At 57.5% G+C, this 24,323-nt stretch overlaps 2 protein-coding genes across 2 annotated transcripts in view; one reads left to right on the top strand and one right to left on the bottom strand.

The window, feature by feature from the left end:
• The window catches only part of UBE2O (ubiquitin conjugating enzyme E2 O), a 67,089-nt gene extending 53,508 nt beyond the window's left edge, over positions 1–13,581 (top strand). Inside the window, 7 exon segments of the mRNA XM_050908289.1 lie at positions 965–1,090; positions 2,298–2,387; positions 4,780–5,437; positions 6,368–6,504; positions 7,048–7,251; positions 7,974–8,031; positions 9,683–13,581. Coding sequence (XP_050764246.1) covers positions 965–1,090; positions 2,298–2,387; positions 4,780–5,437; positions 6,368–6,504; positions 7,048–7,251; positions 7,974–8,031; positions 9,683–10,446 — 2,037 coding nt within the window. The 3' untranslated portion in view covers positions 10,447–13,581.
• A 2,252-nt stretch (positions 13,582–15,833) lies between these two features.
• On the bottom strand, positions 15,834–23,931 carry SPHK1 (sphingosine kinase 1). Its single transcript, XM_050908327.1, has 5 exons — positions 23,500–23,931; positions 18,487–18,636; positions 18,079–18,173; positions 17,693–17,808; positions 15,834–17,113 (listed from the first exon to the last, which is right to left on the bottom strand). The coding sequence occupies exons 1-5, from the start codon at positions 23,915–23,917 to the stop codon at positions 16,330–16,332; spliced, it is 1,563 nt and encodes a 520-aa protein (XP_050764284.1). The 5' UTR covers positions 23,918–23,931; the 3' UTR covers positions 15,834–16,329.
• Between the last annotated feature and the right edge of the window lie 392 nt (positions 23,932–24,323).

The following is a 24,323-nucleotide window of genomic DNA, read 5'->3' as shown; positions in this document are numbered from 1 at the left end:
TTTTGGGCCTGAGAGGCTTAGCTAGAGGTGGTATCACTTCTTCATATTGGTAGATGCCTGCAAGGCAGTGAAGACCAAGCAAAGGGTTTACATCCCATAGTCAACATCAGGCTCTGGTATGGATGAAGATTTTTGCTGAAGTTGTCACAGACAGTTGATTTCCTGAGTTCCCTATAAGAATTTTTCCTTCCCATGTCTTTGCTAGTTCATGGAAAGAGAATCGATCTATCGTATGTTGTCCTGCTTGCCTCTGCCAGGCACTATTGCCTATAGTCAGCCTAAAACCTTTTTCTCAGGGCTTGTAGGAACACTGTATTTTGCAGAGTCTTGATAGACTACAGTCTAGTTGGAGATGAGAGGGGGACTCGAACCACACAAATGTGGTGTACTGCTTTCTGCCTTTAGAATGGGAGACCGCATTGTCATAACTGAGCAGGGCCCTTTACATCCAGAAGCAGAACATCAGTCTGGCCTGGGGTTGTGCTGCACTTTACCCATTTCTCATTGTTTGTGGGCTCCTAGCTCTCTTCCTCCAGGAGAAATCAAAGGAAGGATGTTTCCCATTAATTAACACGGTTTTTTTATCAGACACTTCCTGTTGCCTCGGATCATTTCAAAAGCAAACTCTAACCCTTTGGACGCCAAAGAACTGCTTTGAGAAATCTGGGTGTTCAGAAGGGAATAAAATGTTTTTCTTGCGTGTCTCCTGATTGTAGTGATGTGGAACCTGAAGTAAAGGTGAGGGTGAGCAGATGAGACAGAATATCTGCTTCCTTTCATTGTTGTACCACAATGTGCTGCAGGATGAGGTGACAAGAAGGGACGTTAGCAGCTCCTTGCAGGCTGTTGGAGCAACTGAAAATTGACAAAATAAACACAAAGTACTTTCAAGTGTTGAAGGTGTGCTCTGAAGGACAGTGCAGCATCCTGGGGCTGACATGTTCGTGTTCTGTCTCCGATGCAGCTGATCGGGGAGGAGGAGGATGTGAGTGTGTATGATATTGCTGATCATCCAGACTTTCGCTTCCGCACTACTGACATTGTGATTCGCATTGGCAACTCAGACGGAGCCACAGCTAAGGAAGATGAGGTAGGTTTTGGGCACAGTTGTGTGACCACATTGTCACCAGGTATTAGTGGAGACACTTGAAAGAGTCAATAGGAGGGCCTTAGGCCCCACGTGGGCATCCTAAACTCCCTAGCTTGCTAGTTTTGTATCAGTGTCTCCTGCTGTCATGAGTAACATACCAAATCTCTAAGTCTGGTGGAGATGTAACCTTGAAATCCTTTGACCTTGGTGACAGAGTCTATAGCAGAGCAAGAACAAAGTTGAGACAAGACTTGAACATATGCCTGAGGGGTTTTAATAAAACTCTTGCTTAGGATTTCAGAGTAACTTCTAATATGAGGATATTCTGTGGGCTCCTGAGCAAGAGTGAAGGTGGATTTGTCATGAAACCAGTTTCACTTGGCAACAGAAGACTGGGGTTCTGGTTTTCATCTGAGTTGTTATGCACACGTTAATTTTGTTGAGCTGATTGATCTCTGGAGGAGGAAGAGGGAACAATTTATGTTGTAGAGGATACACTCTTTGCTAGGAAACAGCCTTCCTTACTGTGCAGGGAAAACCTCCAGCTTTTGAGACTACTGCCCTAAAAAAGGGTTAAAAGGTACAGTGTGGCTCGTATTGTGGCTCTAGTTTCAGCAGCATGAAACACATCTGAGCTTGCTCAGGTGACCTAAATAACCTTCTTTCAGTGCAAGATGCTACTTACTGTGCACACCCTGTGCCAACTGTGACTTGTCTGTTCACGCCTGCACTCTCTGCTGGGAGAAGCTGCTGTGAGCCCCTGATGCTGGCTGTCGGAGCGCAGGGGCCGGCCGCTGGCACCCCACTAGAGGGCACCCCGATTCAGGGCAAGGTCCTGTCCCCTTCCTGGCCCAGCCCCAGGGGTGCTGCCTGCAGAAAGGCCACAGCCCTGCAATGGCCCTGGTCCTGATCAGAAGTCAGGATCTGCTGCCAGACCAGCCCTCCTGGTCCTCCTCTCCTTCGGGGGGGAGGAATTTTCCCAATCTCCGTGGCAGCGATGTGGGGTTTCTCATGGAAACCCTATCTGTAGGATTCTTCTCCCCCTTGGCATGGGACCCCAGGACTCCTGCCACTTCTGCAGCAGGCTGCAATCATTGCTTTAGGTGGGTCTCTAACTGCAGAATATCTGTTTCTTAAAACCTTCCTGGCTCTGCACTGACGTGCCTGGGAAAGAAAAGGGACTGACAAACTACTCTTGTTTCCACAGCCTTCGGTCGGACAGGTGGCTCGCGTGGATGTCAGCAGTAAAGTGGAAGTGGTGTGGGCTGATAACTCCAAGACTATCATTCTGCCTCAGGTGAGGTCCTGTTCCAGCTTGCAATATCCCTGTAATTCTTAGCTGAGTGACAAATCTTGGTTTTAAATCCTGGGTGCAGAGAGATTTGCTGTGTAAGGGAATCTTGCTCTATTGCTGCCTTCCCACATGATAGGGTGGCTTCCCACTTCTGTTAGCACAAGAAAATCCTTCCTTTGTCAGGAGGACTGCGCAACTAATTGGTCATCACTGCTCTTGAATATAGAGAATAGGAAAGTATGGGCAGACTGTTGCTCCCTTCACACGCTGCACTGCATGTTCACAGCTCTGACCACAGCCCTGCTTTTGGCCTCCAGCACCTGCTGCTTTGCAGAGGGGTTGCAGAGCTCAGGGACCATCACTTCCGACTTGAGCCCAGGTTCACTGCATCGCCCAGCTAAGGCACTGCTGAAAGACAATTGCTTGTTCTGTCTTCCTTGTGGAGTGGCACCATAGTGTTCGCTTTGGCTAAAGAAGCTCCTCCAGAAGCTGGACTAGAGCCACAAGTTGTGACCTTAGCTAACCTAGGGATCAGACCCAAATCTCTTCCCAGGGCAGGGAGGGAAAAGGGTTGAGTGCGAGCTTAAAAATATGGATATAGCCACACTGCTAATCCACTTAACCCCATTGATTTGTCTTCTGCATTGTTCTAAGGTTTTTGTTGTTCTGTCTTGTAATCTTATTCACTGCTGCACGTACAGTTTCATCCCATGTCTTTTCTCCTTGTTGCCTCAAATTAAGGCAGACAGCCTAAAGATAACAGACCTGCTTCTGTAGGGTCCCATCTCCGTCACTGTGGCAGAGAACGCCACTGCCTCTGCTGCAGAGATGCGTTTGCGAGTAGAGACTACTCGATCAAGATTTTTTTAAACCAAGCAGCTCTGCATTAATTACAGTAGAATAGTCAATGCCTGCACTATGGCAGTGGACTAGAGTGTTACAAAGCAGGCTGCTGTCTCCCTTCCCCCTGTTGTCACATGTGCTTGGATCACAGGCACAATCGGAGGTCTGATGTGTGCTCCACAAAGGGCTGTTCTCGCACTGCGGTGCTGGGGCTCTGCAGCAGCTCCTGCTGTGTCACGCCAGTCCCTTCGATTCTGCTCGTCTGCGTAATTATGGGAGTTGGGGAAATGTCAGGAGCGTGAATTATCAGTTGGTAAAACTGTGATTTATCAATGCCTGTCCGTGTGCCCAGAGACGAGCTGTCTGGGTGCTTTTTCTCAGGTCTAAAAATAAAGATGGCATAACTGGCTAATTAACTTTCCGACTCAGATTCGGATTAGCTTTGAGGGCAGTGAGTTTTGATGGCTTTTCCTGCCTGCAGTCACTTGTGTTGAACCCAACTAACCTCTGCTGGCTGCCAGTCTCTGGGTGGCACAGGACTGGCTAAACAGTGCTGGTTCAGTTCAAGGCTTTGATAAGATGACTGAGCATCCATGCACTTTAGCCTCTGGGGTCATATGTTGCAAGATTAAGAGGATTCTTGGGCTGTCGTTCAAGTGTCAGAAGCCTGCGGATAAAATGCTCCATCTTGTAACTCCTAACACAGCCCTATTCTTGCTCCCCTGCTTCTACGTTGGTGCTCGTAGCTGGAGTATGTCTGTAAGCCTCTGCAGGGGGGCACCTCGTGAGAGACATAGCATGTGCAAAAGCACGACTATAAGAGGTGAGGCTAGATGGAGTGTGGATGGGTTCAGCTTCCAGTAGTGAAGGGGAAGAGAACTTTTTATGTAAGAGCTTATTCAGCAACTTGGGTTAGGCTTCATTGTCCCAGCTGAATTTTAAGCAGTAGTGACATACAACAGCTAAAGCAGCGTAGCAGGGCTCTGATGGCAAGTAGTGTGTGCCACAGAAGAAGAAAGCTGGTATGGGAATGTTTTCCTGGTTCCAGCATTGTCTCTGTGGAAGGATGGAGTGTGGAGGCAGCCAAACCAGGGCTCTCTGCCAACACAGTTGCTGGTGCAGAAGCAGGACCAGAAATACTAACTCCACACGCAATACCCAATACCTTCTGAACTAGCTCTGCATTCAGAAACCCTGGGGCATCCAGGTAGCTTTTTGGCATCTGCATGCTCTCCTTGGTGGCTGGATCCCAGCCACCGGGATGGCTGCAGCCCACCTAGAACTTGCCCTAGTTTTCCCCCAATGCCCTATTTTGAAAGGTGGAGGATGGGGCTATGCTGATTCATAATCTGTGCTGGTCATTGATGAGCATGTTATTTGGATCAAACACAGTCTACCCTGTATAGATGGAAGGGGTTGAAACAGCCCAACAAATTCTAGCTGGGAGCTCCTTTTCATGGGAAGAACTGACTTGCCTGTGTTGAAAAACAACTGAAACTCTGTGCTTCAACCTAACTACTCTGGTGTCTTTTGTAACTCTGCTCTCCTTTAGCACTTATACAATATTGAATCAGAAATTGAGGAGTCAGACTACGATTCTGTTGACGGCAGCACCAGCGGGGCATCCTCTGAGTGGGAGGATGAAAGCGACAGCTGGGAGACAGACAATGGCCTCATGGAAGACGACCACCCAAAAATTGAGGAGTTAGAGCCTGAGGAGCCGGCAGCAGAGGAGGTGAAAAAAGTAGAGGAACAAGTCCAGGGAGCTGTGGCTATGGCAGTTGCAGATCTTGCTGCAGAGAAAGCTGGCAAGGACGGAGCCCCAAAGAGCTTCCGGGAACTAAAGGAGGCCATCAAGATCTTGGAAAGCCTGAAAAATATGACTGTGGAGCAGCTGCTGACTGGCTCTCCCACCTCCCCAACTGTGGAGCTGGAAAAACCCACTCGGGAGAAGAAGTTCTTGGACGATATTAAAAAGCTGCAGGAAAATCTAAAGAAGACCTTGGATAATGTGGCTATTGCAGAGGAGGAAAAGATGGAAGCCATGGTGGAGACGGAGAAGAAAGAAGAAAAAGCAGAGGCACAGACACCGGTGAGGTCGGAGTGGCCCAGCGAGACACCAGTGCTCTGCCAGCAGAGTGGAGGCAAGCCTGGAGTGACCTTCACCAGTGCCAAGGGAGAAGTCTTCTCTGTGTTGGAGTATGCTCCAGGTGAGTGTGTCAGGTCAGGCCGGTATGGGATACTCTGTCCTTCATTGCTGTCCTGCAGTGTTTCTTTCTCCAAAACCTTTGCTGCTAGGCCTTTTGGATTGGGTGTCCTCTTTTCTTCCTAGTCCTTTTCACAGCTCATTAACTGGGGAGGAGAAATTAAGACAACTTCTGTAGCACAATCTGTTCTGGGACCTAAACCTGGTTTTTAGATGGCATCTCTAGGCACTACTGTAACTTCTCAAGCCACAGAAGTGGGCTTCCTTTTTGTCCACATTGGTAACTAACTTTGGAGGGCTGTGGAGATCAGTCGCTTTCCATTGCAGATACTTTCTTGAAAGCTGCAGGGTTTGTTCAGGCTTTTTTGCAGGGATGAATTGGTTGAGAAGCAGAGCAGGAACAGCTGGTGTTCTTGTGCTGGGTGTCCTTGGTGGGTGAGTGTCCTTGTTCACTTGTGCCAATGTTAATCAGCCAAAAATAAAAAAGAGCATCTGGTTCTGTGGAACATTGGTGACAGAGGAGCCCAAGGTGCTCGGTGAGCCAGCCAGCCAAGCCAGACCTGAGAAGGAAAGGTGGCCAAACTGTTCTGAACCTGCAGGTGTGTATAAATAAAAATGGGGAGCTATGCTTAGGTTTTGTAGAGAAAGGGTCATTGCTTTGTGCAGTTGTCCCGGCTGTGGGACAGGGCTCCTTGTTGGGGCACAGGGACAATGTTGTGCCGGTCCATGAGGACAGGAGATGCAGGTTGTGGCTGCTGTACTGTGTGGGGAAAAAACAAATAATCTCTAGGCTGCCTCCTGGCTCAGCACCAGAGCAAGTCAACTCTTCTCTTCCAGAAGATACATTTAACACATGGATAGATTTGCCTTCACAGGGAACCTATGGCAGTTTCCAAAGGCAGGCTTTAATCCCGTTCTCTTCCCTGCCCCACAGATACCCATGCCTTCAAGAAAATGGAGTTCCAGCCCCCAGAAGCAAAGAAATTCTTTAGCACCGTGCGGAAAGAGATGGCTCTCCTGGCCACCTCCCTGCCTGACGGCATCATGGTTAAAACCTTCGAGGATCGAATGGCAAGTGCCTGCTCTCAAATGCCTGTGTGTTAGTACTGGGCTCCGCATCCGGATTGCTTTCTTTGGAATTCCCTGCTTAGCCTTAATCCTTTGCATTAGAGCTGCAGGAATGTGTGCAGCGTGTGAAATATGGCTGTAGTTACCACAAATGGCTGCTTTTGCATTCCCCAAGTCAGGGTGGCAAACAACGGGGGGGCTCTTCATTGCAGGAAGCCTATTTTGGGTGCTTTGCCCACTGGGCTGCCTGTCCTGCTGAGCAGGAAAGGCAGGTAGGCAGCCTGCAAGGGGCTGGTGTAACCAGTGAGCAGCTTGGGGGTTGCTGGCTGTCCTCGAAGCCCTGCTTCAGATCCGAAGGCTTGCTCTGCTGTCAGGCTATAGTAGAAGTGCAGCTTCTAGGGGGAAGGTGCCCTGAGATGTGTTGCTTGAGCTGACTCTTGCAAGGGCTGAGTTAATCACATCCCCTCTCTCCCTCTATGTAAATACAACCCTGCCAAGGTAAGAGGATGTTTCACAGTGCCTGGCTTATATTGTCTCTCTCCACAGGATCTCTTCTCAGCACTTATAAAAGGGCCCACGCGCACGCCCTATGAAGATGGCCTCTTTCTCTTCGATATCCAGCTCCCCAACATCTACCCTGCTGTCCCGCCTCTCTTCCGCTACCTCTCCCAGTGCAGTGGGAGACTGAATCCCAACCTGTACGACAACGGCAAAGTGTGTGTCAGCCTCCTGGGGACGTGGATAGGCAAGGTAACGCTTTCATCCGCCCGTCCGTGGGGAGCAGCAGTTGTGCCAGGCTGCTTTTGGAACAAACCACTTCCTACCAGGCCAAGAGTCCTGAGTGGCTTCTGGTCTCAGGTGGGGCTTGAGCTGGGGTTAGCTCTGGCTTTGGACTCTGTTTTAGATGTCTGGAGCAGGTAACTGGTGTAGTTTGGCTGCTGCTTGGTCTGTATTTGGCCCCTGTCTGTCCTTCTTGATGAGAAACCTGTGGTCAGACCAGCCGGGCTGTGTCACGGTTGGACAGAGCAGAGATGGCAACACCAGCATGGGGTGTTCTCCTGTGGTTTGGGTCCCTGTCTCCCACACTGCGGACAAATCATGTAGTGTGGCACAAAGCCCAGCTGGAGACTTGTAATAAACAGAGCCAGGGAAATGCTGTGTTTTGGGCAGGTAGATGGACAGGGCAGCTGGGGAGGGGTTGGAACCGATGTCTGGTGTGTAGGGTTACGCCGTTCCAGGCAGAACTGGCCTGATGGGGTGCAGTGCTGGCAAAAAATAACAGAGAGATGGGTTGGTACAGTGGGACACTAGCACATTGTGTGCTTGTCGAGTCAGTCCCTTGTTCCTGCTGTGAGCCACAGGACCTTAGCAATAGGAATGTAGAGAAACTGGGGCCTTGCTTCATCTAACAATTATCGCAGAGCAAACCGATGGTGCTTCAGCCCTGTAACACATTTGTATGTGCGTTTCAGGGGACAGAAAGGTGGACCAGTAAATCCAGCCTCCTTCAAGTACTCATCTCCATCCAAGGTAAATACTCCTGCAGAGCCTGCGGGACAGGAAAAGGCGGAGGAAGGAGGGGATGCGGGCTTATGGGGGGCACACAATTGGGATCTGCCACCCCAGCTGGGTTAGTGCTGCCTTTTGCTCCCACCTTGCTGGACAAAGCAGTGTCCTTATCTCTCCAGTTCAGCAGTTGAAGCAGGTGCAAGCTTTTCTCATGCCCTGATTTTTGGCTGCATCCCAGGTCTCTGGCATGATGCTTTCCCTTCTTACTGTGGCAGCTAAGCACAGAGCTGTTTTGCTTGTTATTTTGAGCTGACAAAGGTGAGCCACTGTGTCCTCAGCCACTTACCGAAGTTATTGAAGTTGCTAAACTGGGCTTCATTTGCAGGACTGGTTTTTTTTTATCCCCACTGAGTCACCCGCCCGTCCTACATTGGGCATGTTTTTGCACACGATGATGGTGTTTATGCTCCTTCCGAAGCAGAGAATAATCAGGGGTGTGTCTAGACCAGCCCCAGGGCTTCCTGCCATAGGGCTTTGCCCTGCCATATCTAGCCTGGGAGCAGACAGACTAAATCACATCTCTTCCTCAAGGCCAACTTTCTGTGCAGGAAGCCCAGGCATGTCACTTGAGAAACCTTTGACACAAAGCAAGGGCTCCTGCCTCAAGTCAGCAGGCAACTGCTGCTCCTCTGAAGTCTCACAGTCCACCTGTATCCTCCTGTGGGCGAACGACACCACGAGAAAAGCCTTTTCTCATTTACAAAGCTGAGGGTCCAAATTCAGAAAATGAAATACTAAAGGTTTCACTGGAGCAACTTGGTGCTAGTGAAAAATCTCTCCCCCTCCTGGTGCCTGGGCTTTGAAAGACTCATGATCTCACCTCCACCGGCTCTAATGCAGTTTGTGGCAGGCTGCCAGCAGCCTGGCAGTATTGGTACCATTGCTGCATACATGCAATTACATTAGACCAGAAGCAAGCAGGAGAAAGCTTGGTATGGGTGACTTGTCACAGTATTCACTGTCTCAGAACTGCACTGTCTGATGGGACTATGCTGGATAGGATAGGACCTGGCCAGCTCAAAGCCTGTTACTGAGGATTGGCCTTTGCTCTGATTAAGAGGAGGAGGAAGAAAAACTACTTAAGAAAAAAAAGCTTTGGGTGTGTTTGTGGTTGTTTTGCTAGGAGGGGAGGGAAGGGAAAGGAGCTGTGAAACCTTTCCCCTTCTGTCCTTTTGACCTCCTCCGCTGTTGTGTGCGTTCTGCATCGCACTGGTGGAGGACTGTTCTTGCCAGCCAAGGATCTTGAATGCCACTCCCAGTGGCGTCCGAGAGCCCCACTGCCCTAGCAGAAGGCCACAGACCCATTCACACGAGTGCCCCCCTTGCGATGCCAGTCCATTGCTTCTTGCAGGTTCCTGGTTGTCCAGCCTGGCCTCTGCTACCTGCTTGAAGTCAAAGCATGGCTTCCCTGCAGTGTGTTCTCCTGCGGTCCCTTCCCTGCGCTGCCTGCATCGGTGTGGCTGCGGGTGAAGCTGGCGTGATGCCTCAGCAAGGCAGTGCTGTGACCCTTGAATCTCAACCACCTTGGCAGAAATCGGGGCCCAGCAGTGTCTGATGGTGATTCACGGTAAAGTTCCTCCCTTAACCCCTTGGTCTGCCCTTCTCTTGGCAGGTCTCATCCTAGTGAACGAGCCCTACTACAACGAGGCGGGCTTTGACAGCGACCGGGGCCTCCAGGAGGGCTATGAGAACAGTCGCTGCTACAATGAGATGACCCTGATCCGGGTGGTGCAGTCCATGATGCAGCTGCTGCGCAGGCCGGTGGAAGTCTTTGAGCACGAAATCCGCGAGCATTTTCGCTGCAACGGCTGGCGCCTGGTGTCCCGCATCGAGTCCTGGCTGGAGACGAACGAGCTGGTGGAGCGGAGCCACGAACAGGCCAACGGGGCGGATTCTGCCTCCCTTCTCTCTGCCTGCGGCACCCTGGCCGAGAGCCCAGGAGACAATGCGGGATCGCTGGGGGAGTACGGCAGCAGCTCGGAGCAGGGGGCCGCCGCCGAACTTTCCGACTCGGCGCTCGATGGGAAGGAGGAGCTGGACGAGTCGGAGTTCACAACCTCGACGCCCAACGCTGGTGATCTCCAACAGTACTCAGACTCGGAGAGCACAGGCCAAGCCAGGGGGGTAGACCTGGCCAGAGACCGAACGGACGAGGGGAAGGCTGCCCAGGACTCTGCCTTGCAGCCTAGTGTGAAACCAAAGAAAAGGAGAAAGAGCTACAGGAGTTTCCTTCCGGAGAAGAGCGGTTACCCTGATATTGGGTTCCCCCTCTTCCCTTTGTCCAAGGGGTTCATTAAAAGCATCCGCGGTGTCTTGCAGCAGTACCGGGCTGCCTTAGCAGGGGCCAACATCCCAGAGTGGACAGAGGACAAATAAACCGTCAGGTTAGGGACAGGCAGGTGCAGGGGAGAAGGGAAAGCAGCAGAAAGGAAATTGGGAAATGCTGTTACCAGTAAACTGGCTTCTCCTTCCAGCTTTTCTTCCTCAGCTTGGTTTGTTCCAAAGAAGGTCTTAGGCCTGATTGCTCCTCCGAGGAAAGGTTCTCTAAGCATGAGTAACTCCTTAAACCCAGCCCTTCTTCCTTCCCCCAGTCCCATGTACATGCTCCTCTTGCGAGTTTGACCCTGCAATGGTAAGATTTGAGACCTGCACAGAAGCAGGCTTGCAGCCACGTTCCCTCTGCACTTTCATCTTGGGGCACCTTTCCACACAAGGACTCTTCCCACCCAGCGCTACACCCAGCAGTTTGTTCTGGTGGGGTTCAAGCCAGGAGAAGTGATTGCTGTAGTATCTGGAAGTGAAGGGCAATGCCCTCCCAGTCTTTCATTTTTCTCTGCGTTACCATGGGTTTTATGAAGTCTACCCCAGCTTATATGTACTTAGACATTGGATTGTGTTTGCATTGAAGTTGTCTACACCATACGGAGTTGCTCTAGTCTTAGTTGTTCACCGATAGCTACGAGGTTCTCCCGATCAGGACTTGGTAGGCAGAACCAGAGCTTTGCGCTGGCACTTGCGCTGCCGGGTTTCCATCCAGTTCTGCAGCTTCTGGTCGGTCTTCTGGAAGCAATTCTAGCCATCCCCACTTCTTTTTCTCCAGAGTAAGGCAAACTTCCCTTTCCCCACCATGCATGCCTGTCTTCTAGAAATACATGGGATTCAGGGTTCTGCCCTTATTACTTAGGTATCCGCATCTTTGTTCCCAGCCATCCTGGCTGTCACACAGCACTACACCTAACCCTGGATCCCGTCCTCGCCTGGGCAGGCGGCAGGGAGTGATCTTGGGGCATATTGTAGATCTAGCAGCTAGTCTGGATGGTGAACCTGGCATGGCTGCTGCTTCTCCGTCGTTTGGCTGTAGATGGGTATTTCAGAGCTGTTTGAGCCAGGGTTACCCAAGGGAAAGGAGCTGTCGTGTCGTGACGAGGTCCTGTTGTAGCAGCAGCAGTTTATGACCGTTCCTGTGCTGTTACTCAGCCAGCAACTGGTGCACATCAGACACTGGTGCGGACCGTTATCAGTTCCTTCCCTTGCCAGCCATTTCCCATGGTGGCCTGGGTCCGCTGTGGCCAGCAGCGACGTGGGCACAGTACATACTATCCCTGATCTCAGCTGCAGCGCTGCTGTGCTGCTCTGGGAAATGGCTGGTGAAATCAGCCCGTGTTTCAGCAGCGAGAGCTGCCTGAGCTGGTGACCGTGAGCACTTTGAAGCAGTGACTTGCCAGAGTCTCCTGGTCAAGACACCTTCCTGAAGCCTCTTTTTCTGTGTGCACGCACTTACTTGCACTTCTGGAGCTGGGAGATCGCACTCCAGCACTACTGCATTTGCCCAATGTTTAGGCATTGGAGAAGCACCCACTTCGCATCCATGTGGAGCACAGTCTGTCAGGGAGAGTCCGTTGGTCCTTCCAGCCAGCACAGGGAGCCGGTGGTGCCAGGCTTCCCGGGGAGGGGTCGAGCTGAGCGGTCGGCTCTGCCAGAAGTAAGGATGGAGACAAAACTCTCCTTTTGCTCTTGCTCAATGTGGCTGTGTGCGTTTCCCCCCCACCCGGGCCAGGATCTGGCCTTCTCATTTTGAAACGGAGAACAGCAGGCGAATCTTGGCATGTTTGCGTGCTGCTTTCTGCTCCTTGAAACACCAGGGTCTGCACCCACTGGCCCAAATCCCCCCACCCAGCTCCCTGCGCTTGTTATTTCCAGCTGCCCCTGCGATGCTCCGGAGCCAGGGGGGCTGGCTGCGCAAAGCCCTTCTTGTGTCACCATCCACTGCCGGGATTTTGGAGGGCACGTCCAGCTCCCGGAGCTCTGGAGGAAGCAGGGCTTGGCTGTGAACGACGACCTGGGCCTGCAGAGCTCTCTAAGCACTGGTCTGCGGGTGGATCGCCTGCGCAGCAGCGCTGGCCCTGCTCCAGCGCCGGGAGGCCTCCCTGCCCGGCAGGCAGGAGGTCTGGCAGCGTGGCAGACCCCCACCCCGGGGTGCAGAGAGATGCTTTGAGCCGCAGGCAGGGCAGTGCGAACCGCGTGCGTAACTCCCGGCTGCTTTCTGGCTGTGTGGCTGGTGCTAAATGAATGAATCCCTTTGAGCGAGGAGCGGGGTCTCCAAAATATAAAGGGCTGATTGGGGCAGAGGGGTGAGGCTGTTGCTTCAGGGAAGGGGAAGGGCAGGCACAGAGAGGCTTGTTCCACAAATGATTAAACCTCTTACTCACCAGACAAAATTGCGGTTGGCGATCTACAGATTCGACTTCCTCCATCCCCTGTGCTGGGCTGTGGCTGTCCTTAGCCCTGCCGGCCAGGGAGGGAGGGAGAAAACCCTTGATGGCCGAGCTGTGGCTGGGGATGGAGGGATGGAGGAGCTCTAGGGTTCCCCGCTTTGCCCACCCTTTACTCTCTGCAGCTCTCATCTCACGGGGAAGGCAGGGGCTGGTCAGGCCGCCCACCCGCCCGGGGAGGAGGGCAGGCAGCCGGCGCTGCTGGCGTGAGCTGCTTGAGTCCTCCCCTTCGCCCAAGAAGTCTCTTTTGTTTCCTCTGATCATAATCAAGAGCTTTTGCACAGGTTCCTGGGGCTTCCTACCGAGGAGGTGTGTACTGGCCTTCTGGAAGGGGACGCTGCTCCCCAGCTGCCGCTACCCCTGGCATCGCTCGCTCTCTGTAGCTGGCTGTCCCAAACCGAGGCGTGCACAGAGGTTTACAAATTTTCTAAAGCTTTTGATAATGTGAAGCTCCTGGGTGATGAGGTTGGTGGTGAGCACACTGCAGCTATGTAATTTTTTGTGTATGTATGTAATATTTAAGGGTAACAAAATTTAAAAGGCTAAAACCTTAAAAAAAAAAAATTAAAAACACACAAAAAAAGCCAAAGCATGATGCATATTGTTAGCCTTAAAACTGGCTACACGACTGTGTGATGTACAAATGAGAGTAGCCTGTAACTGGTTTAAGTGCTGGGGTTGGGGAAGAAGCATTACAAAATCAGTTTGTAGCCTTGATTCTGTACAGTATTTAATGAAAAAAAAAAAAAAAAAAAAAAAAGACCTGACTATTGAGGCCATGCTTAGAGGTGTGTCGTTCACGTGCAGATGTGGATGCTTGGTTGCTTATGATATATGTATAAAGTGCTGTGTGACCATTAAAACTTTTTTTACCTGCAGAATTTTTTTTGTTTGGCTAACCAAGGTGTAATAAAGGAGGGAAGATGACTTGCCATTAAATTTTGCCTCTGTGAGTAGTTCTGACTCTTGTCTCTTTCTTCCCCCCCCCCCCCCCCCCCGCCGTCACGCTGTTGGCACTTGCCCTGTCTCCGGCGTGCATCCCTGCGCCAGGGTCTGGGCTGGACAGGGTCCCGCTGGCTGAAGTTGACGGCGCGGAGAGGGCAGTGAGTCCGGAGGGAGCCAGGCAGATCTGGCAGCGAGGGGCTGCCCCTGGGGCTCCGTATAAACTAGCTCCCCGAAACCCTGATTCACGGGCATCTGTCAGGCTTTTTTTTTTATTATTATTTATTTTTTCATGCTCTTCGCTGGCGCGTGGTGCACGCAGGCTGCCCCGCAGCTCGGCGTGTGCCGCAGCATGGCTGGTGGCCCAACTGGCAGCTGCCCCGGCAGACGGGGCCAGACCCGGGGTGAAGCACAACCCTTTGCAGACCCCCCCCCCCCCCAGCCTGGCAGCGGGATGGCTCGTGGGCCCTGGCAGCTCTGCCCTGGTGCTGCCTTCCCAGCCCCTCGCCTCGGCACACAGGTAAGCGTGTGATCAGATGCAAACGCAGCCGTGTGCGGGCTGCTGGGGCCAAGGGACTCCTGCACCTCCTGGGTGCTGGTGGGGTGTTTAACCCTCACTGATGTTTGCCCCCATGGCTGCCCTCCCTCGCCCCCCTCTGCCTGCAAGGAGAGGCTTGAAGGGTGCTGGTGCGGGCAGATGGGCAGCGATGTCAATGTTCTGAGACTTGCGGCTTTGCTGGAGTTGTTCAAAACCAGCATCTGCCATCAAAACCAGCTGCTGCCACCTTCCTCCGGTGTCGGGAGCGAGGGGCTGTATGGGAGGAGCTGTCAGGGGCTCCCCTGGAAGAGCCCATGGCTGCTGGCTGACAGGTTTTGGAAGCAGTTGGGTCAAGGAAGAGAGGTGTGCGGCAAAACCTGGGAAAGGGAGAGCGAGGGAGATCCCAAACAGCAACTGTGAGCAATACAACCGTCCCTGGGAGAGGCCCGGAGGAGACTCCAGGGAGCCTTTCAGGTGCTGCAAACCCAAACGGCTCAGCTCTGGTGAGCTGTCTCGCTTGACAGAGGCGGCCGAGAGCTCTGAGCGCATCCCCTGCCCTGGGCTCTCCCTGCAGCCTCCTCCGGCGGTGGCGGCTGTTTGTCGTGGTTAGAGTTCAGCAAAGCATCGCTGAGCCTGTTTTTACACCTGGCCCAATGCCACGGGGGAAATAACTTTATTTTGGGAGGTGGTTCCCAGCTGCTGCCTGCCTTGCTGGCCCCGGGAACAGGAGCTCGGCTCCCCATGAGCCCGTGGGGCCGTGGGGGGGGAACAATTGCGCTCTTCTTTCCCGGTTCTGCAATCCTAATTGCATAGTTTGCAGATGAATAAGTGCAAACAGCCACCACTGTTTACTCTTCTACTTTGTACTTGAGCTTTGTAAATGAGGTTTAATTACTGCAATTTTATACCAAACAGGCTGAGTAATCCCCCCCCCCCCGAGGCAAGCCCCCGGGCAGGGACCTGTTGCAGGGCTCCAGCTGGCCCCGGGCTGCCTGGGAAAGGGGATGCGTGAGCTCCTCATAGGGCCCCGGCTCCCGGCAGAAAGCCAAACCCCTCAGCTCCAACACCACCCTCCTTGAACCTTTTCCCTGACCCCTTCCCTGCCCTCGCTCGGAGGCACTGAACCTTCCCCAAGATGTCCCAAAGCATCGCTGCGGGGCTGAGCTCCCTGCATTCAGTCGCCCCTCTGTGTGAGGCTGAGCTGGGAGGCACCGGCGCACCCCAAAAACCGGGGTCGGTGGCAGCAATGCCCCACGTCCTGCCTCTGAGGCATCTCCCCTGGGAGCATCTCCTGCGGCCGTCGCTCCGTGCCGGTCCTGGCCCCAAGATGACGGTGGTCCAGGCAGCGCGGGTAGGATGCCGGGGAGCGATGGGCCGCAGCGCTGAGCTAAACCTGTCCTGACAGCCGCATGGCCGGGCTCTGTGTGAGCCCAGCCTGGGGTGACAGCACCACAGCCCTGCCCCTGACAGCAGCCATGAGCTCAGATTTAAAACCCAGAGGGGATTTTTTTGCAAACACTAGATATTTATTGCATTTCTCACAAGAATAAACTCTGCTTCTACAGGAGGCTTTGGGTAGAAACATTCTTAAAAAAGTCAATTTCTTGTATTAGATAGATTGGTCCTGACTATCCCTGGGGGGTGGCACTGGCTCCGCAGTGGGGACACAAGCGGTGCCACCGTGTGCATTCGAGCCGGGGAGGGGATGGGGCTGTGCCGGCGCAGCCGCCCGGGGCTGGGACCTCGTACCGGGATAAAACACGCTGGCGTCTTGCCGGCACCAAGTACCTGATGGGGCTTGTGGCTCATTTTTGGGACAGCATTGGTGGCTGTCCCAAGAGGGTAAAGCTAAGCGTGGGGGCAAGCGAGGGGACGAGCGCCCACAGCCCCCAAGAGCTATTGCTATGGGAGGAGGAGGAGGTTCCTGAGTGGGAGGAAGGCTCTGCCACCCTTGTGCTGGGCTGTGCCGGCAGCTCAGCGCTGCGGGGGGCAGGCAAACCTGGCTGCTCAGGAGCCGCTGAGGACGCGGCAGAGACGGCTGTGGATCTGGCCCTGCACGGGCTCACAGGCCAGCGCCTCGCCGTCCACCGTCATGATGCCCGTGGCCGCCCGCGGCTCCAGACGGAAAGCCCGGACGGGGACGTAGCACAGGTGGGGACAGTTCAAGTCCAGGTGGGTTCCCCTGTCCATGGCCAGGAAGAGCTTCAGCAGCGCCACGCGGCTGATGCCGGCCTTCACGTAGAAGAGGTGGATGCAGCCGTCGTGCAGCCGGGCTGCTGGTGCCATCAGCAGGTTGGTGCCCAGGTGGGACTGGTAGATGGCATAGACGGAGATGAACTCCTCCTCGGGGACCACCGTCCAGTGCGCCGGCACCGGCTGGCACAGCGGCACCAGCAGCGAGTCGGTGGGCAGAGCCCCGAGCGCTTCTGTCCCTGCCGGCGGCAGGACGTGGCCAGCCTGGCCGTTGGTGACGGGTGCGTGGGGGTCCCTGGGTGCCGACGGGGTGCCCTGCTCGGGGACAGCGGGCAGGTAGGAGAGGCGGCCCTGGTACACCCGCAGCTTGGCCAGGCACTGGAGGGTGCCCACGGTGAAGCGGGTATTGCCCAGCCAGCGGTACTTCTCGCTGTCAATGTCCACGTCGGAGATGAAGCCCCAGCCGAAACCGAGGAAGGAGAAGAGGCGCTTGCCCGAGGCTGTGCTCAGCGAGACCAGGTCCATCTGCGTGTGCAGCCCCTTGCACAGGATGAAGGTGCAGTTTGTCAGCAGCTTCTTCTTGGCGACGTGATCATTGCTGCGAGGGATGGAGAGGGTGAGTTTGGGCTAGACTCAGCTGGGGGCCTCTCCTGTTGTCCCAGCATCCGTGTGCAACCCTCGCCCCTGTGTCGTGGTTGGGACATATCGCAGGTGGGTGACAGTGTCCCTCAGGGACAGCTGCTGGGAGAGGTTTTGCTGGGGGTGGGAAGGATAAACCAGCTCCTGAAAGAGGGAAATGAGCTGGGGCTGCTGGGCCAGGACAATCCTGGTCCCCCCGCCCTGCAGCGGGACCGGCTGTGCCCCGGGCTGGCTCCTTTGGAGCAAAGCTGTGCCAGACTCAGAGCCCAGAGAGGAGAAAGGCCGTGGGGGAAGCTGCGGACGCAGGGATGCAATCTGATGCTCGCAGGGACCTGCTGGGGCTGTGCTGCACCAGCCTGCGGGGAGGTGGGGACCCAGGCGGGCACCCCTGTGCTGGGCATCCCAGCACCCCTCCCCTGGGCTGGAGCCATGTGCAGCCTTTCGCTTCCTCATCCCCCCCCGCCTCGGTGCCAGCGCAGCCCTGTGTGCCGGCCGGTGCGGTGCCAGCAGCGGGTGCCCCTGTGGGGTCGGGGCTCACCCTGCATAGTGGTTGATGGAGGCGGCCAGGGCGTTCCCAGAGCCCCCCGGCAGGATGCACAGCGGCTTCTTCATGGTGTCCTCCCAGTCCGGCCGCTCCATGAGCCCGTTCACCACCTGCGGGGACGGAGGAAGCTTGTGGCACCCGGGGCCGGGCAAGGAACCCAGCGGCCCCTGCCCAGCCCACAGGGAGCAGAGCCCGTGGTGCCCCGGCCAGGGCAGGACTGAGGCCATGGCTGTCCTGCTTTGCTCCAAGCTAGGTGCCATCTCTCCTTTGCCATTCCCTGCCTGCCTGTGGGTCTCGAAGCTCGGCTCCTGCGCCAGGCACCCCTCTTCTCCTGGCTCTCTGCCCATCCTGGCCGGGGGATGCCCCACGGTGCCCCTCACCTCGTACAGTAGCCCGTCCCCGGCCATGACCACCAATGTGTCCCACTGCGACAGGTCCTCATCCCGCACCTTCTCGTGCGCGTGGTGGGGTCTCTCTGCAGCGGAAAGTGGGGAGTCAAGTGTTGCCCTCCGTCCCTCTGCCCTGCCTGCTGCCACCCCCCAGACGGTGACCCCAGCCCCACTGTCCCCACGGGGGTCCCAGCCAGGGATGCAGGAGGTGAGGCAGTCACCCCTTTTGAGTGCAACCAACCCACCCATCGTGTTGTCCAAACCAGCCCCGCAGGAGCCGGAGCCGCGGCAATGCCGGGGGTACGAGGCCCTCGGAGGAACCCATCCCAGGGCGGCAGCACCCAGGTAGGATCCCAGGAAGGGAGGAGGAGGAGGTGAGGGAGACGCTCGCGGACTCACCGGTGATGAAGACGGTGGTGGCGATGTCGGCCTCGGCCAGCATGGGCTGCACCACCGCCTGGAAGTCCTCGAGCGCGCGGCCAGCACCGCTGTGCGGGTTCAGCAGCACCAGTGCGTGGCAGGGCCGGGGCAGCACCCCATAGCTGTCACCTGGGTGGGGGGGGAGAGGGGGTCTCAGGGTGGTGGGGCTGCAGCACCGCCCGGGGAGGGCTTTGCGAGCCGGGGCAGCGTTTGCCACAGCCCCACAGGAAGGGGAGCTGCCCCTGATCCCCACAAGCTCCCTGGGCTGCATCCCTACCCAGAGGCAACGGGAGGTGAGCAGGGATGGAGGAAAGCAGGGAAGGTGGCAGAGACGGGGACACGGGGTCCTGCAGGGACTCATCTTGAGCTCTCCCGCAATCAGCAGAGATGTTTTACACCCAGGCCGGAGCCCCGCAGCAACCCAGCGATGCCGCAGCGGAGCCGGGGCTCTGCAGCACCGAGCATCCCTGTGCATACCAGGGCCGCGGGGTGCTGCCAGCTGTGCTTTGGGACACGCCGAGGAAAGAAAGGTGGAAGCAAAGGGGAGGTTTGAAACCCAACCTCCGCAGGGGCACCCGGCCCTAAACACCCTCGGCTGTGAGCTTTCCCTGCTGAACCCCACGGCTCATGACACAGCTCAGTCCCCCAATGCACAGGGAGCCAAGCATGGGGGGACGAAGGCCAGGGGTCTCGAGGTCCCAGTTCCCCACATCCACCCCAGATGGAGCGGGGCCAGGACAGACACCTGCGCCGGCAGATGGACGCTTCTGCTTCCCCTGCTCCCCACGGGGCTCAGATTCTGCGCGCGAGGGCCCTGGTCAGGCTGTAATTACAAGCCTGGCAGGGGTCCGCATCCCTCTGCCCCCCCTGCCTGCTTCCAGCCCCCCCCAAGCCCAGTGGTCCCACGCGGGGGGGACAGGGTGAGCCCGGGCTGCAGCTGCCCTGCGAGGAGGTGCAGGGAGGAGGAGCGATGCGATGGCACCCGGGGGAGCTGGTGGCAGCGTGCCCGACGGCAGGGCCCCTGGGTGCTGCTTGGGCACCCCGAGCCCCAAAATGAGCAGGGCAGTGTGCCTCAAGCTCCTGCAATGCTTCTAGAAAGCCCTGGCCCTGCAGGGTGAAGCCAGTATTGGGGAGTTGGGGGGGGTCCCCACCAGCTCTGGGTGGCCTAAGCTGGGATCTGGCCCCAGGGGATAGCGAGTTCCTGCCCAGGCGCGTGGGCTCTGCGGGCCAGTGCGGGGGCTGCTCCTGCTGACTCAGCAGAAAGAGCTGCTCCGTCAGGAGCTGAGTCATGAAAGCAGATGACATTTCCCAGCACTGCCCCGGGTCAGGAACCCTCCTCTAAACTGGGGCAGGGGGGCCGGGGCCAGCCGCCTGCTCCCCTGCCTTCTCTGCACACTTTGATTCGAGCTGTTTGAACACACAGGCAGCATTTTTACAGCTAAAACCCCTCCTGCCGCCCACACCGGGGGTGGAGGCAGGGAGAGGGGAGCCTGGGGTGATGGAGGTCCCCACGTGTGCCACCTCCCCGGGGTGACACCCGGTATCACACCGGTCATGGCCACACCAGGGCTTCCCCGCCGGTTGGCAGAGCTCCATGAGCTGCCCCGCGGGGAGACATGCAAGGAGCATCCCATCTCCGTGCCCATCCCAGCCCTGGGGAGCACACAGAGCTCTGCTGATTTCGGCACCATCAGGTTGATTTTCTGCCCCTGGGAGTGACCCAGTGAGGCTGTCACCCTCCGGGCCACCTCCTTGTCCCCACGCCGGCTGCTTGGGACCTGCCACTGAGTCCACAGCAAAGGTCTGCCCGTGAGAGCCTCAGCAGCCAGGGCTGAGCCTGGGTCTGGGTGCTGGCTCTGGGTCGGCTCTCCCGGCTGCTGCCCAGGGCCGGGGGAAGGCACCGGCTGCCCCCCACCCTCCCCGGCCCCTTATCAGCGGGCACCAGATAGGAGGGGACCAGCTGCCCTCGGGGATGGTGGTAAAGTGCCGCAAGCAGAGGCCTCCCTAGCTCGGGTCAGGGATAACGGGCAGCAACCCCGGGGCTGGGCTGGCTCCACTCCCCCCCTCCGGAGCCTTCCCCGGTCACTACCAGCACTAAAATCCCCTATTGACAAACGCAGCCGAGCCCCCAGGACAGGGAGTTCGTGCTCAAGCCCCAGCTGCCAGAGGCAGGTGATGGGGAACTTTTCTCTCTCCTTCTCCCCTCCCAACCCTGGAGGATGCAGAGTGAGAGCACAAGGCACTTCAAGAACCTAAAGGCAGTTTTTAAACCCACAATGTTTCTAATCAGCTGCATCATTTCTGACAGGCACACAGAGCTGCAGCCAGGTCTTGCCTGAAAATCCTGCCTGGACTCGTGGCTGCTGCCCCGTGGCCTCCGCTGGGCAGTGGGGTACGGCTGGGACCCCGAGGACCCGCTCCTTGGCTGGAGGGGGAAAGGCGAATGCTGCTCAGGGCACAGAGGGATGCCGTGACTCCATCACAAGGGACAGATTGCTGGTACCAGCATGTGAATAGGGACAGGGATGCGATCCCAGTGCAGGACCGGTGACACCAGCAGCAACGGGCTCAGCCCAGGCTCCCGTGGCAGAAGTGGAAGGTGCTGGTTCAGAGCTGGAGCCCAGCAGCGGTGATGCTCAGGCGGAAGGGACAGATTTCAGCAGCATCTCTTTCCCTTGCGCAACACCAGCAGGCCCCTGGTGTCTCAGCGAGGCCCAGCCGCTTCCTGCCACAGCGTGGTTGCTTTCAACCTCAAACGCCCAGCAGAGCAGACACTGAGTCACCAGGAGGAAGGGGTTTCGAGCTGCTGCCAGTGCACAAACTCTGCTCTTCCCCCTCTGCCCACATCCCCCCACGGGACACATGTCCCGGCCGTGCTCAGGGGGGGACCACGCTGCTGCAGCTCTGCCATCAGCAGCCCCAGCTGCTCCATTGTGTCCCTGCATCCTTCTGGAAACTCCCTGGGCACAAGGAACAAGCAATGCTAGGCTGGCAGGGGACAGGGCTGTCCTGCCCGGTGACCCGGCTGGCGTGAGGCTGGGACAGACTGGGGCATGCCTACTGCGTCCTCTCTCCGCAGAGTGTCACCTCCGCACGGCGAGGGGATGAGCACGGCAGGGAGATCGCCCAAAATGGGGGCTGCTGACACGCCGCGATGCCATGGCTGTTGTCAGCAGCTCGATGGCAGCTTCCTGCCACAACCGGGGGCTGGATTTCCCCATCAGGACAGAAGCCCGGGGGCGGTTTGCTCCCTCCCGGCCGGCTGCAGGGTGGGACACTTCCCCTGCACACTGCAGGCAGCCCCAGCTTTGGGGTTATTCATCGCTGAGGGACTTCTTTTTTCCCCTTCAGGTGAAATAAGGAGGGGGAAGCTTCCTCCCTGCTGTAGGGCTTTTATCCGAGGGGATGCTGGAGCGGAGACAACACCGGGACGGGATCGACGGTGGCTCCCCGGGTCCCCTTCCCACGGGGATGGGGTGGCAGGATTGCTCTGCACGGACTCACACGCAGCTTCCCGGCACGGCCTTATCTGTCCCGCACAGGCCACGATGCCAGCACGTGAGGGTGCGTGCGAGCGCAGGGTGTGGCGAGAGGCATTTTTAGCTCTGTCCCAAACTGGGGGAGGAGGTTTGCAAATCCTGCTGGCCCTCAGCTAGAAAAATAACTGCGAAATCCCACACTGCCTTCTCCCGTCCTCCTTCCTCGGGCTCCCCCGAGGCCCCTGCCATGCAATGAGCTGCTCCTGCCCCGGCACCCTCGCACCGCCTGCAAAAAGGGCGAGGGTTTTAAAACGCCTGGAGACTTACAGCTGCAGAGTTCAGGCTGGAAATAGAGCCGAGGAACTGGTTTTGCCCTCACCCCTTTCCACTGGATTTTTTTTTTTTATTCTTTAGGAAGAGTAGCAGAAAGTTGTTTTGTAGCTGCAGGTCATGTAAAAAAGCTGCATTTTAAAATCCAAGCAGGGAGAGCTGGGCTAAATGTGATTTGACAGGATCCCTCTAACCGCATGCCTCTTAATTTCCAAGTCTGATCAGTGCAACTGGACAGCTAAATAAATGAAGTAGTGCATATAATTGAATCTCTGCTCAGATGTTCAAATATATGCCAGCCTGCCCTGCCCTGACTGCAGGAGCTGGGGGACTTGGCCCCCGAGCCAGCCGCTCCCCTTCGAGCTGGTGGCAGCTCCTGGGGAGTGGGGGGGGGGGGGGAAGAGGGAACTGAAACCCGGACCCCTCCGTGCTGCCCTGGGACCCCGCTGGGCCCCGGGGGGGTCCCGGGGGGATTCGCCTGCTCCCAAGTGATGGATGGGACCTGCCGGGGACAGCGCCTGGCTCCCGTCCTGCCTGCGTCAGCAACGATGACTATTTTTTTTATCTTGGTTAATGCTGCCCTTTGGAGTTTTGCTAGTTATTGAACCGAAGCGATGCGGGGGGGGTCGTGCGAAGGGTCCCCGTGGTGCGACCACGTCCCCGCTGCCCCTTCAATTTAAGGGCGAAAGTGGGGAGAAGCCACCCCCGGCCCCGGGGCTGTGCTCAGGGATGTCCCCGTCCCCCCCGTCCCCCCCAGGCTCGGGGCGGGGGGGGATCCAGGTGACCCTGCTGGGATGCGGATCGGCCCCCGTCCGTCCGTCCGTCCGTCCGTCCCCCCGACCCCGACCTGTCCCTTCGGGGCCCGACCACCGCGCAGCGCTCCCGGCACGGCGCCAGCTGCCAGCCGCGTCCCCACGCCGCCCCTCGGGGCCAGCCGTCGCGCGTGGGGACGGGCAACGGAGAGCTGGCGGGCTCCACGCCCCACACCCCACACCGCCCTCGGGCGGCTGCTGGCCCCGGTCCCACCACAACCCCCCCACCCGGTCCCGGGGCTCGCTCCGTCGGGACCTGCGGCGGAGCGGGGACGGGTGTCCGTGTGTGTGTCGTCGTGTCCCGTCCCCCCCCCCCTCCCCTCCCCGGGCGAGCGTGGGGCGGCCGCTGCGGGCGGCGGCTCCACACTCACCGTCCTGCGTGGGCACGGCGGGCACGGAGAGCTCCCGGATCCTGCGGCTCCAGGCCTGGGCGATGCGCAGGTTGCCCTCGGCGTCGGGTCCCAGGGAGACGCGGAAGGTCCGCTCCAGGCGCTGGCGGGCGGGCGAGCCCCAGCGCGGCCCGCGGAAGGGGTAGCAGACGAGGGAGAAGCAGGCGGCGGCGGCGGCGGCGGGGAAGGCGGCGGAGCCCACGCAGTCGGCCAGGCGGAGAGCGGCGTCGGGACCGGCCGAGCCCCCGGAGGAGCCGCCGGGACGCCGCACCTGCAACTCCCGGGCCGTCAGAGCCAGCGAACAAGCGGCAGCACCGGGAGTCGGTCCCGCACCGAAGACGCCTTGAAGTAATACCGGGCCCCCACCGGGTTCCGGGGGAGCGCGGCGACCGGCGGCCATCGGCGGCGGAACGGGAGCGGGACGCACCGGGGAGCGCCGCCCGCCGCTGCTCGCTGCTGACACCCGCCGCGCCGCCCGGCAATGGCAGGCGGGGCGGCCCCATTCATAAAAATGTAACCCACCTACCCCCCCACCGGGGGGGCCCGTCCCGCGGCTGCCCCGAGCCCCCCCCCCTCCCCTCCCCGCAGCCTGCCTCAGTTTCCCCAAGCGCCGCCCCGCGCTCCGGGCAGGGCTGCGGCCGGCAGCTCCCCCGCTGCCTTCCCGCGGGCCGGCGGGGGGGGACCCGGACTGCTCGGCTGGAGCAAGGCTCTGCAGACACGCGATGGCAAAGCGACGCCGTGGGTTTGCCGTGGGTGACTCTGCCCTGCCGGGGTGGGTGTCCGGCATGGGTGCTCCCACGGCCCTG

This window comes from Gymnogyps californianus, chromosome 19 (genome assembly GCF_018139145.2).
Source record: "Gymnogyps californianus isolate 813 chromosome 19, ASM1813914v2, whole genome shotgun sequence".
In the NCBI taxonomy this organism is placed as follows: domain Eukaryota; kingdom Metazoa; phylum Chordata; class Aves; order Accipitriformes; family Cathartidae; genus Gymnogyps; species Gymnogyps californianus.
The sequence above is the reverse complement of the archived record's forward strand: the minus strand, read 5'-3'. Positions and strand labels throughout refer to the sequence as shown.